Source organism: Asterias rubens, chromosome 1, assembly GCF_902459465.1.
Source record: "Asterias rubens chromosome 1, eAstRub1.3, whole genome shotgun sequence".
In the NCBI taxonomy this organism is placed as follows: Eukaryota; Metazoa; Echinodermata; class Asteroidea; order Forcipulatida; family Asteriidae; genus Asterias; species Asterias rubens.
In genome coordinates this window covers 5,578,748-5,593,644 of record NC_047062.1, presented here as the reverse complement: position 1 = coordinate 5,593,644, position 14,897 = coordinate 5,578,748, and the positions used below count along the sequence as shown (strand labels likewise).

General features: G+C 38.0%; 1 protein-coding gene across 2 annotated transcripts in view; it reads right to left on the bottom strand.

Moving 5' to 3' along the window:
- The window catches only part of LOC117300834 (YLP motif-containing protein 1-like), a 43,377-nt gene that overhangs the window by 14,373 nt on the left and 14,107 nt on the right, over positions 1-14,897 (bottom strand). Inside the window, exons 7-17 of one of the 2 annotated variants that reach the window (XM_033784683.1) lie at positions 13,916-14,453; positions 13,344-13,650; positions 12,601-12,720; positions 11,855-12,031; positions 11,208-11,291; positions 10,681-10,764; positions 10,155-10,238; positions 5,718-5,766; positions 4,642-4,778; positions 3,742-3,913; positions 581-3,139 (exon numbers count right to left, since the gene is read on the bottom strand). In XM_033784683.1, coding sequence (XP_033640574.1) covers positions 3,767-3,913; positions 4,642-4,778; positions 5,718-5,766; positions 10,155-10,238; positions 10,681-10,764; positions 11,208-11,291; positions 11,855-12,031; positions 12,601-12,720; positions 13,344-13,650; positions 13,916-14,453 — 1,727 coding nt within the window. In that variant the 3' untranslated portion in view covers positions 581-3,139; positions 3,742-3,766. Of the gene's footprint in view, positions 1-580; positions 3,140-3,741; positions 3,914-4,641; positions 4,779-5,717; positions 5,767-10,154; positions 10,239-10,680; positions 10,765-11,207; positions 11,292-11,854; positions 12,032-12,600; positions 12,721-13,343; positions 13,651-13,915; positions 14,454-14,897 lie in introns of those variants that run through there. The other variant, XM_033784690.1, reaches the window with a different exon arrangement.

Here is a 14,897-nt window from a genome sequence, read left to right as displayed (position 1 = left end):
TATTTGTTTTTCGCAACTTGAGTCGTCTCAGCTGCCCGTTGGTGTCTTGTGTATATTTTAAACAATTTATGGATGTGGACGTGCACCAGCTATACTCCATTCAGTGACGTGACAGCAGCAGGACCGAACAGCAGCAGACGGAGACAGCCGTTGGAGTAGGCTACGATTGCGGCGCAGGACAAACTCTAAAACCGCAGACTAATCACTAAATTTAGTCACCAACCTATTGCTATAAAAAAATACTTTTAAACACAAGTCTCTTAGTAAAAAGTACATGATATAGATAATTGAAATACCAAATTAAAAATGTATACCTTTAGAAAAAAAAATTCCCAACATTGACATACAGCACAAAACAGTGATACATAGGAGTAAATCATGTACATGTACATGTACATGTATTCCTTACCAAGATTGAAGTCAAATCGTACCCTACCTTTGTTGTGGTTGTAGCGAGTCTAAACCGCTTGGAGAACAATAACGAAGATGGCGCCCGCTCCACTGCACTTTGACAACGGCCTTAAAAGCATAGCTATTAAATTAGTTGATTACACAATGGAAGTACATGTATATATCATGTTTTAATTTAACCATGTCCGAATTTTATTGGCAAATAATCAAATGCCAATCTAAACAAAACATAATCGTAAGTGTTTGAACCACAAATCTGAAACTAACGGAACAAATGTGTTCTGAACTAATAAGCATTTTAGTGTAATGAACTAATAAGCATTTTAGGCCTGTATGGGTTACTCTAAAAATGACACCACTAACAAATACAGCTGCACGAGTAGTAATACTACACCATACATTATAGAAACTTGGTTTTTATAATAGAAAGTGACGAAAAAGAGTTAAAACACTAGGACAGAACACTATCTATTTTAGGCCTATTAAAAAATGGATTTGCTTGACCCATCTCTGCACAACAAGTTCAATTATGAAACAGTCCTTTTACACGAGTCCCAATCTTTGAGTGGTGGACGTAACTGGTTTTCATGTCAAAAATAATTAACCACAACTTCCATACATTCCGTTACACAAAGAATTCGAAGTGATTAGTAATTGTATGTACAATGCTTTGATTGATTTTCATTGTAAAATTAAACAATAAAAAAAACGTTCCGAAACAAAATAAGATGGCGATAGAAAACTAGCTCCTAGTTCTCGCTCCTTGTTGAAACACATAACAAAAAAACCTCATTATTATAACAGAACGAACTTCTGATTCTACCCCCCCCCCCCCCCGCCGCCCAAAACAAAATTCACTCTAGCAAACCATCTCTCAAAACCAACAGTACTTGCTTCATCTGTTTCACGAATGAGTAAACAAAATCTGTTAAATGTTCAAAAATAAAGTTATTAAACAAAATGCCATTTTTCACAAACTATGTTTATGTTGATCAATACTATAAGAAATTCTACAAAGGCTAAACTACAATTACGCAAAACTTTTGGCAGCTAATTGAGGAAGTCGTAACACGATCAATAATTATCACTTATAGAAAAGTATTTTCCGAGGTCTATTGACCAAGTCTCATTTCCTCTATCAGGAAAAGTTTTCCTCTCCTTTCGGTGTAAAATGACAATGGGTGCTGAGTATAATAGATAAAAACAGGTGTCATATAAGCATCCTGTATACTGCACTCATATCCTGTGAGTTTGTTTTCATCTTTCCATGGCACATGATGTAACTTGAGTTGCTTTCCACTCCTCATCAAATTAATTACACTGTAAGGAAGACATGAAAGGGAGTGCAGGGAAAATATATCTAGATGGTCCAGTGGGGGTGTTTATATCATCACTAAGCCTTGATCACACCCAGATTAGAAAAACAACACTGGTAGAAACTGTTACCTATAATACAAACTGACTAACACGAGGTGGGATAATATATATTTACAGCAAAAGGAATTACATTACAATGAACACTGCACCAAGGCAGGAAAACACATGAAGCGGCCTTTTATACAGCCATTCTCCTTGAAGTTCCCAACAAATTTTGTTTAAGGTATCAATGTACCGACTTACCTACTCTTAACTAATCACTCAATCAATTGATCGATCAGTCAGTCGATTGATTAACCAAATGATCAACCTATCAATAAGTCAATAAAATATCAGAAATAGTGAGTCCCATGACATTGAGGTCACAGCAACCCTACCAAGTCTGCTGTACTTCTTATCTTGTGTTGATTTGATGTCGACACATTTCCTACATTTTTGTTTTGTTTTATAACAATGTACCTTCCCCAACACAAGCTGGGCCCTCACAGAGCCAAAATAAACAATCTTTAAACAATTACCTCTAGAGAAATTTGCTAATAAGAACTTATTGAAAAAACAGTTTCAGATTTATATTTTTTTCTATCAGAAGAATTAATTCTCCTATAACATTGTTTTACAAAACTTAGTTGACGTGACAATGTTAACATATTACAAGAACTTCGAGAAGATATTCCAATCCTTTGAGTAAAACTTTGAACCCGATTCTCCTAGCCACTGTCACTTATAAGCAAGGCTGTCATCAAGCACCACCCTACCACTAGAACATTCATGAAACCATTCTTAATCACTCCTCGCCTTGCTTTTGAGAGTGGATTCTCCATCATGATGACATGACAGTATCTGAACATTCCATACGTGAATCAGTGATGGTTGACGTTCTTTTTGTAAAAGTGACTGTAGCAAAGCAAATCGGCTGAACTTCACCTGGCCGGAAATGCTTTAAGAACTATAAACAAATAATAATAATACAGAACATCAACTAAAAGAGTAGCTATTATTGGAAAATGCTTAATATTGTAATAATATGCAGTTTGATCACAAAAACATATACTTAGTTTACACACAAATAGTGTATATGTACAGAACCAATCAGTCTGTGGAGTGAGCCATTAACTATGTATTAGGCTAACTATAACACTGACAACGATTAAACATAAGTTCCACATTGCTTTTCATCCAATCTTCAATGATTACTCATGATAACACGACAACCTCATGGGCTGTTCCACGTGCTGCAGCCATGGTCGTACACATCGATAGTTCAACGGGACACAGACAGAAAAACGGCTTATCCTAGCAACACCACCACTCTGATCACATCTCTGGACACGCCCCTCTCATAAACCTCAAGCTGTATTGATGACAAATATACGCAGGAATCAAGTTTAAGCCCCGATATTAATTAATAATGAGTATTACTGCCAAACAAAATGCAGAACGTTGCTTGTTCTGAACTGTATACAATCCTAAAGTGTGCAACACTTTAATACTTCTCTGTTGCTAAATCTCAAAAGTAATTTTGAGATATGATGGGCAATACAATGACACTCATAGTTTTGCGTCCATCTGTCTGTAGACAGCCAAATCAAACGGTGCACTCCTATAGCATCCACCCTACCTCAAAAAGGTACCTCTTATTAAAATGGTTAAACAAAACTTTGCACAATCTTGATTTTGAGAATTTTGCAAGCATTTACTACATCCATGCAATCCAAATCATGTCAGACGAAAAGATTGAAAGATTTATCTATCCTTCGGAACTGCTAAATATCCCTTCTAATGCAAGCACACAGGAACCTTTTACAACATTTTGACAATCGCCTAAGATTAGACGATCCTAATCATCGTAGGAAACAAACCACATAGGCAACAGCTTTGGGGCACAACTGAACTCTTTAACAAAACTACTCCGCACCACACAGACTTCGTCAAGGAGGGCAAATAAACCAGTACCTTTTTGTCAGTTCAAGTCAACATTTCAAAAATACTTTGTTCGATTGAGTGCCTTCTCAGCAAAGTTGTCATCAGTAATTTTGGCCCAGTCCTGAGCTGTCTGACCGACGACGAAGCCCACAGCACGCTTCCTATCTTGGTCTTTCTTCTCCTCAATGTCAGCCCAACGAACCTAGAAAATAAAACAAGGTTTGGACTTGAATATGATTTTCTTAAAAAGTGCTGTAAATGAGTTTTAGATTCTACATAAAACTGACTTTCTACATAAAACCGGGCTGAGAGTCACTGCTAACCAGGAGGTCCAAAACAACAAACTTCGGAGGTGTGTTAAAACATGGAGCAAGGATACCTTGCTCTTTGGTTGAAATGATTGCATTACCACCTTTTAACAGAAAATGAATAATAGACTATAAAGAGCTGTTTGGAGCAGTGTCCTTTAGTTTAGCAACAAGCACAACTTCTTTACATCTGAAGAAAATAACGGGTATTATTTTCATCAGACATTTGTAAAAGTCCATTTTAAGGAGCATCATGAAGAATTTGAAGAACTCAAATAATTATATCAATGTACCAAAACATAAAATGAAAATTTGTAAATTCAAGTTTCTAACAAAGATTCCATCAAAGACCACCTGATTTGCATGCCAGCGCTCTAATCAACCTAACTATCTTGCCCTATGTTGGGGATCTGTCTATTGTGGTAATATCTTTGCTCCGGGGTTCCAGTCAGAAACCATTAATCCTGTAACTGCCAGTGCCAGGGATCACACCCAATGATACAACCTTTTAAGCGAAAGCAGAGGGAACTTCTTTTGGGAATTTTTATTTACAAGCAGAAAGCTAGTACAGCAAATTTGAAAAAATAAAAAGAGGTGGAAGATGAAATTATTGTTTACAAACCCTTTTGGCATTTGGATCTCTATTTGACTGGTCTTGTGAGTAGTCAGCCATGCCAAGGTAATCTTCCATGCTCTGGACCTGTGATTCATCTGTCGACTGCCGACGCTTACCATATGAACGCACTCCATCCAGCTTATCTGAGGGGACAAATGGAGAGAGTGACAATCCAGTATTTGATGATACAAAATTATTCAAAACTAATCTTTACTTAAGGAAGTCTTTTACGTCACCAGCTTGTTCTATTTCTAACAATAGTTCTTTGATTTAGTATCTTCAAAATATTGTAGTAAATAACCTTGAGTTTCATGACCCACGAAATTGTCAATATTTTTAAATGCAATCCCCTCGGATAAACCTTCACACGTCAAAGCAATGTGCGTCAAACATTTTCAAATATGCGCGAGACTTGCACGGTCTATATCTATGACATTGCATTGCATCACTGTGAATAATAATCCTGAAATTTGTTATTAAGTTTTTAGACTCTGAAAGAACAATAAACATAAAATTTAAGGCATCCAAATTAGGTAAACCTACTGATTAAGTGTTCACATAGTTGCTCAAAGTGTTTGGCTTGAACTACTTACAATATGTCGTACAATCACTTGGTGCGCATTGAATTAACTCCGAGGTTTAACTTGTAGATACAACGAAAAAGTCGCCTTGCTTATATCCTAGTTGAAGTTCACTTTGTGATTCGATACTCGTGGAGTCACAGTGTTTTGATTGTTTTTAAATTTTCTTGGCATGAATACAGCGTCACTTCATGACAGTCATCCGGCCACCTTGGTGACAGTGGGGACACTTGGTGACAGTTCAGCTACCTGACTACAGTTAGGGCAACCCGACTATAGTTGGGCAACATTACTACACTTGGCCATCTGACTAAAGTTGGGCCACCTGAATATAGTTGGGGCAACTGGTTACAGTTGAGCCATTTGACTGCAGTTGGGCCACCTGACTGTAGTTGAGCCACCCGACTGTTGGGCAAACTGACTGTAGTTGGGCCATTTTACTACAGTTAGACCACTTTACTACAGTCAGGCTACATCTGACGGCATACACCATGTACTCACCTAGTCTCTCTCCTGTAGCCGTTTCCCATTTACTCTTCACCAAAACTCCCTGTAAATGAACAAGATCAAACTGAAAATCAACATCAACCAACAACCACATACAGACCTTCATCACGAGTCCGCCATCTTGTAATTCTCACATTGGAATTGGACCAATATTAAAGTGAGGCCAGGAGGTAAAATAGTCAGCCCCCTTTTCAGTATGATAATCAGTGCTCATATAAGCATACAGGGTCCATGACTAAGATGGCCGGAGCGTGACAAAGGTCTCCTTTTTACAAACGACTCTTAACACCCATTCAAAAGCTATACAATAATCCTTTTACTGAACAAGATTCAAATAAACCATCATCACAGTTTGCTTTTAGAAATATAAACTACTTCACAGTTTACCCAGCTTCTTAAAATAAATATGATTTTTAGCAAACTTCTTGTGATCTTATAAACTCAGGTATCTTTATGTTTTCTTTCTTGTAAAGCCTTGGATGTTGAACTGGCTAATGTGTAGTAATCCTTTGGTGCCCAAATGCAACATATGACTGATGGATGTGGTACGAGTAAGGCAAATTTCACTCCTCGACACATTCCACTATTTTTTATATAAAGGTCACAAAATGCAGCTCACCAACTTTTTTGTTTTAAATGGCCATTTAAAAAAAACGTTCAAACAAATTGAATTAAAACATTTGTAAATAATTTGATAAATCTTATAAGAAGGGAGGATAACCTTAGAGAAACGGCAAATTAGCTTTCTCTGTTTAAGTCAAACAGCACATCAGTAACATTACTACATGGTTTGTCGGCCCAATACATATACAATATTCACTACAATCCACAAATTTAAACACCCCTACCCAGGTAAATATTTTTTCCTTCGTGACAAATGTCATATCCCCTTAATTTGAAATGACTCACCCTTGCCAGTTTCACCCAACAACAGTAGGAAGACCATTAAAACCACACCTCTCGTGTACATTTTCCTGACAACGATTGCAACAGTGGTTGCGATCTTAGAACCAATCAAAAGACTGTTGTATGTTCCCCAAATAGTTGATACAGTTTGAGGAATGATCTTAGTATGACTGATGAACAAGGATTATAGTGATGTAAAGCCTCTTGGTCTAACTTCTAGGGTGCGTAATATGAGAACCAATTGTTTAATATTTTCCCGAAGCAATTTACTGCTTTAAGGAGCTTGTTTCATTAAGAAGTTGTCAGCAGCAGATTCAAAAATTATAGTTTAGTTTACCCATAATTGAACATGTGTCTTAGGCATTCCTTATAGATTTTACAGTCCATAAGTACTTCATCAATCTTTTAGTTCCTACAACAACAACAAAACCTTTTCTTCAGAATACCGAAATTCAGTTAAGAGACATGAAGGAAACTTGACTCCTTCATAACTACTTCCAGGTCAAAATGTGGTACACTCATGCAAATATTACTGAAGCTATGTGAAATTAATAAACAAGAATTCCCAAAACCGTTGTTAATAGTAGTAAAAAAGAAATTAGACACACTAGTCATACTGTACCTGATACAATAAAGACATTTGGGGTTTTACTCCTCTCCGGTCATATTTGATGCCGATTGTTTAGGATTCTTCTTTCCAGATTCTTCAATCATTCAACCAATGGGCTATCGGTATAGTTTAACAGCGCGTACAGCGACACGTATCTTTATATATTCCCTAGCACTGATGCAGTGTCCTCATGTTTTGCACATAACATATAAACAGCCAAATACAAATGGAACAAACTCGATTGATATGATATTAACTGCTTACTCTACGAATTCACCCATTTTTTTTTCTGATCCTAAATACCTCTCCTTTAAACATTTTTTTTTAAAACTAGTCCTAGATCTACTTGATCCCTTTGCAACAGTTGGAAATACTGGCAATGGCTGATAATTCAACCAAAAACACACAATTGTAAACATTACACTTCTGTGCAAATGTATCTCATACCGCTACTTGTAATCTAAGAATAACTAGTTTGTGATTTTGTTAGTTGGAGACCGTATTGCATTGTTAATGCTATTGCTAGCAGTATTCACTATAGCTAGCTGCTGGTTCAAATTAAAAGCCTATGTTAACTGTCAAAGACCGGTCTTCCCACTTAGTGCAGCTCAACATATGGACAAAATAAAAAACCTGTGAAAATTTGAACTCAATTGGTCGTCGAAGTTGCGAGAAAATAATGAAAGAAAAAAACACCCTTGACACAAGAAGTTGTGTGCTTTCAGATGCTTAATTTCGGGACCTCAAAATCTATTTGTGATATCTCAACAACAACTTCAAATATTTTCATGGCAAATTACTTTTTTCTTGAAAACTATGTTACTTCAGAGGGAGCCGTTTCTCACTATGTTTCATACTATCAACAGCTTTCCATTGCTTGTTACCCCCACCAAGTAAGTTTTTATGCTAACAGTTATTTTGAGTAATTACTTATAAAGCTTGAAATCCCCACCTACAACACATTTTCAGGAAATTAAAATTGTATAAGCCTCAAAACCCTAAAAGAAAAAAAAATACAATAAAACAAATACAGTTTAAAGAAAGTGTTTAAAACATTTGTTCATACCCAAGTAATAAACATATATTTCTTGACAAAATATTGTAATTTTGTGTACTAAGGGAAAGTTTTAAAAACTGTAAATTGGTAATCCTTGAAATAAAAAAAACAGATTAGGTATTTATAAAAAAAAGTGTATCACTAACAAGTTATTTGTAATAAAAAGTAAATATCTTAAGATGAATAATGATAGAGGCTCAGTTAGGTAATGGAAACAACTTATGCTTTTTAGGAATACGCCCAAGAGAATAACGCTTGGTTCATACTTTCTGCGAATGTGAATGCAATACGAATAATGACATCACAAATCTGAAACGAACAATTTGCAACAGTTGATCCGTGCTCAACTTTTGCGAATACTTGCAGCGAAAACAGAGATGTGACATCAAATTTCCGTCAAATTCTGTCTGCATCGCATTCCCAGGAAGTACAAACGGGGGCTTAAGGCGTGAACATGGACGGGATCCATGTAGTAAAGTAGAGAAGAAGCAGACCCTTCAATATAAGGCCATGGTTCACACGGCAACTTTAACAGGCATATTGAAGGCAAAACACTGCACGCAAATGGAACACTACTACTGCTCAAAAGACAGTTATCTAGCTGTACCTCACTATCTCCCAAAAAATATTGAGAGAACTGAAATGCGAATGAATTTTTGGCTTACCAGAGATTGCCTGGACCTGGTTGCCGGTAAACTCCTTCATGTGACATGGCCATAGTTCCCCCTATAGACTTGCTCAGTTGCCCACAGGGCTACTAGCGAGCTTTGCAGTTGACTAGCTTGCACAAAACTTTCACTAGCCTGTGTGAATTCTGTACAATTACTTTTTTATATATAAAACAAACAAACAAACAAACAAACAAACAAACAAACAAACAAACAAACAAACAAACAAACAAACAAACAAACAAACAAACACAGATTACCTATCAGTTTTCATTAGTCTGTAAGATTACCTAAGATGCAAGCGTGAATGACTAACTCGCTACAGTTTTGACTAGTGTTTGCACAAAAGGGTCCTATTTCATAGGGCTGCTTGAGCAGGAAATATTGCTTGACAGTTGTCTGCTAAGCAGATATAAGCAGGATACCAGTTACAAATTGTACATGTGACCTGGTAATTTGGCTGGTAACTTTATTCTGGTAAGCATACATTTGTTGAAAGCAGTCTTTTGAAAGCAGTTCTTGCACTTCACCCTTTTGGACACTCAGGCCCAGAAGTAACATGCACAAAAATGCCCATATAGTGGCCACAAGATTGGACCTACTTTCACAAAAATTTGAACAACTTACATCTTTACAACATTCTCCGATGCTTCCCATTTTGACACAGTATTTATCCACAAATTGTTATTTTGAACTATTATTTCCCCCCATAAATTTATACTGGTAAATCTGTGTCAAAATGTCAACAATATTAACCACGTCTGGATTAAGCTTAGTCTGGATGATGATACAAAAATAAATTTTAAAAAGCTCTTTGGAATCAGTCTGTGGTTGCTTCAAACGTACCTCCCACAAAAATGTAAAACAATATGGGCCGATAATAAAACAGAAGAAACCACAATAACTAGGCCTGCTGGTATTGAGTATGAATCTCAAGTTAAGCCTATTTACAAAATGTATGACATAGATAAGGAGAAAATGACTGCGTATATTTTTGAAAATACTACCACACATATAATTGAATATGTTTCTATATACATTGAAGAATATCACTTACCTCAAATATAATGTAAACGGGAGAAAACAAATGTAGAAAAATACACAGATTTGCTGGGAACTCTAACGAGCGATAAAATAAAAGTTGCACAAAATGAAGAATAGCATTTAGAATCTGAATTTAAGACACATACCGATTCCTCTTCCTCCTCCTCCTCGTCATCACTTTTATCGTCTGCTTTCTCCGACTCATCCTCATCAAAGTCTTCCATCTCCACCTACAAGGATCAAGGTACAGTAGAAGATTTTAAAGGCATTTGACACTATTGGTAATGACACCAAATAATTATTAGCAAAACAACTTGGTAATGAGAAATGGATAGCTGTTGATAATAAAAAAACATTGTGAGAAACGGCTCCCTCAGAAGTCTCTTGCATCTTTGGTGACCAATTGAGTCCAAATTTTCACAGATTTGTAACTTAATGCGTAAGTTGGGAAACACCCTGTACACCAAGTGAAACTACTGGTCTTTGACAAATTACCAAAGGTGTCCAGTGCCTTTAAGATAGCACCCATCTTTTCATGACTCTGTTTACTGACGGCATTGAACACTATTAGCGCTAAACTTCTGTGTTAGCTGAAATCAGGCGGCAAAACTACTCAGCTAATACGTTGCGTCTTTTGCTCGGATTCAAGACTACCTGTTGTAGAAATATTACCTCTTCAATGCAATCATCTTGAAGGAGTGAGCGAACATCCAGCCTGGTGTAGTCATAAGGTAGAGGCTCATAAAAGCGCACAATCTAAAAAATTTGCAAATAATTGATTATGTCAGTCATCTTCAGGTGAATCGATTCACCCGACATCATCACCAACGATCAATCAGGGTTGCCTTCAGACTGTGAACCGGATTCTCCCATTTGTTATCTATGCAATGTGCACTTTGGCCGATGAGCGAGTGGCGAGACCTACTTAATTTTTACATGCAATTTGGCAGACCATGAGCAGATTGTAACCACGTGTGACATCCATTTAAGAGGGTCTACACTTTTAGTCTAAACTACATAGTTATTTGACCCTTGAAAAAAAAAAGCTGTAAGATAACATCTTTAAGGTAAAGGCTTTTTCAGAATATTTAAAAAAATAATATTACAGAGCAATTTTTTTAAAATGTAACCTTTGGTAAACTTTTAGTGCTAAGAGCAAACTTAAAACTCCCTCACGTGGCTTTGGCTTTTAAACTCACCTTTTGGATATCAGGCAGGCCCCGATTGTGAGAGTCCCTCTTGTGGCAGGTTGCAGCGTCAGTTAGCATTTCTACCACATACACCTTTAACATCAAAGAACATAAGTAGGATTGGTTCAAAATGAGACACATTTCTCTTGCAGCCAGGAAAAAGACAAACTATTCTTGTTACAAAAGTAAAAAAACCTACAACAGCTAATTACCACATCAAGTTTACTTGTATACTTATTGACCCAATTCAGCTGACGTCATCATCAGATTAATCTTTGATGCGCAATTTGGTGGGCAATGTCACTGTTCAGTGAAGCATGCATTTTAGGCGACGCAGCATTTATGCCACAGTCGCCGCGTGTGACGAGTGTGCAAGGAGTCAATATTCCATTTCAGGCATGCAATTACACAGAGGCCAATTTTTACCACAATCTAGGCCTTAGTGCCCCTTTAAAATTTACCATAGACATTAGGATTTACCATGAACGGAAGTGAACTTTGAAAATGGCCTTGCCCTTTCAAAGAACACGGTAATTTTCAATCTGTAGAAACTTCGGTTTTCGATTTAAAAATCAAGCATTCTAGATTTATAAATTGGATTGAAACTCAACAAAACCACGCCTCTGAAAACTACAATCATTGATAGTCTGACAAACCTCAAAGCCTTTGAGTTTGCTGTAGTTCCTGAAGGGTACAACATACTGCATCTTGTCATTGTTGGCATCCACGATGATGAAGTCAAAGAAACCATCGTCTACCGTCTTCTTGAAGGACTTCAGCAAGCTGGTACGATACGCGATCTCCATCATCGCTTCATACTCATACTCCAGAGCCTGAAGAGGAATCATACAAAAACGTTGCTCATGTCAGACGTGAACGGGACATTTTGGGACTCTAGGTGGCAGCAGACTTAACAGGCAACTTTCCATTCTTTCATAGTTCTGAGCGCGTGCACATAACCAAGAGCAATAGATTTACCCAGAAAGTCTACTGCCACAGAGAGATCCCAAAAGTCCCCCATTCCGAGAGTTGCTTTTTACCTAACAACTTGATGCCAACGTTCTCAGAAAGCAAGCAAGAACTCAAACAAGAAATTAACACAAACTCAATTCTTAAGTCAGGCAAGAAATCAAGCTTATTTATATAGTAAAGAGTAGATAGTATTTCACATTTTACTTGTATCACTTGTAGACTATGTTTCACTGGAGTCAAGGTGCAAACAACACTAGTCAATGCCAATGCCGGAATGAAATGACATGGCCAGTTTGTTTACGCTTTGTACTGTATACGTGTCCAATAGTTTTACCAATCAAGTACAATACTTCAAATCTGTGACTGGTTCATTTTAAAAAAAGGTTTCAAATTTAAAATTGTTTTTTTTTCCCAGGGATCTTCGACTCACCTTTAAGAGCAACCTCTTTCCAGTCTCTTCATCAGTCTGCATCCTCTCCACTTCAGTCATGAAGTAGTCATCCAGGCACAGCATACGGGGCATCTGACCACCCATCTTTGTCTCCAGGTCCTGGACAAATAAAAAATGCGAGTGTTTGAAAAGACAAGCAACTGAAATTAACATGAAGTTCTAAAGTTTCCTGTAATAATTTAAGTTTGGGGGCCGAGAGAACTTATCACTTTACTTTGATGAATATTATTTGTGTTTTGTTGTGTGTTAAGCACTATTTAGCGAGTCCTGTGAAATCAACAGATTACTCAGGCAGGATTTGAACCCATGACTCTTGCCGTTATAGAGTAAACGCACTAACACTAGACCATTAAGCTTGCCCGGTACTTAAGAGGCAGTTCAAGTTTTATACTTAACCCTTTACAGACCATAGCGACTGTAAGCAGCTTGAACCAAAATGCCCAGAGTGGCGGCAATATTTGACCAATGTTTGCTCAAACAATGGGAAAAAAAGAAAAGGTTTTGGACATGGGATTCCCATGTTAACATAGCATTTTCAACTCAAAAAACAAACCATGTATATCTGTTTTTATCAATTTTCCCCGACATTGTACCCACAAAAAAATGAGCAAAAAGTCAACGAGATGAGCAACATCTGGACATATGGTAATGATTATAGAGAAATGAATGATCTCTAAACCGTTACGCATTGGGTATTCAGGAAAATGAACAGCAATGATTACCTTGATGAGTTTAGCGACATACGACTTCCCACTACCAGGCGGCCCTCTGAGGATGATCACCACCTTCTTGGGGCGACTCTTCCGTCCTGGATTCTTCAGGAGATCCTCGATCAAGACAGTCTCCGGTTTGGGTTCCTCTACTGGAGGTTTGGGTGGAGGAGGAGGAAGAACAGAAGGGGGTGGAGCTGGCTGTATATTTAGAGGTAACGCCGGTGGGGGTTGCTGAGGGGGAGGTCCATCATTTCCGCCGTACGGACTGTCGTAACCACCTTGTATGGTCGTCGGGTAGCTTGTGGACATAAAGCGACTTGTAAGGAAAGAAAATAAATAATATTTAATAATAAAACTTATAAAGCGCACTTTCTAATAAAGGCACTCATTAAATATAGGAGCCATGCCTTGATTGGAAAGGTCATGGCATCAAATGATATTCAATTAAAGAGCTAATTCTGTCACACAGAACATCACAAGTGACCCTGGAAACATTTCAGAATTCCTGGTAAAAAATTGTGAAAAGTGTGTAATTCATACAATAGACATGATAGAGTAATCACAATTAGCCTCAATCTCACCTTTCTTCAGATTCAAAAGGATCGCTTCTGTAATCCTCCAGATTGTACTGCCTAGACTCATCACCGAGATGTCCCATATCCTTCCCATACTCTCCATGCCGATCCCGACCCTGATCCCGACCCTGATCCCGATCATCTCGATCCCGTTCGTGTTGTCCCTCCTGCCTCCATCTCGGATTCCTATCCTGCTGTCTCTGGTCAGTGTCAAAGTTACCCGGCTCCCTCTCATATCGTCTGTCCTCTTGACCGCGCCCTCGATTAAACTGTTCAGCTCTGACGAACCGCTCCATGTCCATCCTCTCCTGTTCTCCGCCGAATCGGCCTGGCTCTTGATGGATCCCCTTTGGTCCTGGCTCTTGAAGGAACCTTTTTGGTCCCTGATCGAAGTTCCCTGCTTTGAACTGTTCCCTTGGTGGTTGCATCTCACGATCCCGTTCGTCAAACCTAGCTTGAGCACCTTCAAAATGACCAGGACTCATAGCGGGTCTTCTCATATCACTGTCGCCGTAGCTGTCAGCAGGTCTCTCAACCTCTGGAGCTATGTAAGCAATTACACAAATACAAAGATAACACAGCTGGTATCATTTCTGAGAGAATAACAGAGTGGTGACAAGGTCTTTAACAGAAGTTTACGACCAGCAAATAATCTGAACAAGACTGGCAGTTTGTGACTGTGCGATGAAAGATTGAGTCGATAGTGAGGCCCTTTATTGCATGGTCATTTATCAGGATGTATAGCCAAGGACTAAATCACTATTCTAGTCAAGAACCCCTTGAGAGAAGAGAAGGAAGCAAGTTTTAGTTTAAGATGTGGGAGGGAAAACCCAAGACACTTATTCCAAGGAATACCCATGCAATAAGGTAGGGACTGTAAACCCAATCAACATGGATCCCTGATGGGATTTGAGCTGAGATAAAAAAGATGGAAGGTGAGGAAAAATAACACTACACCAACCCGATCACCAGGGTTTGAGGCCCTGCT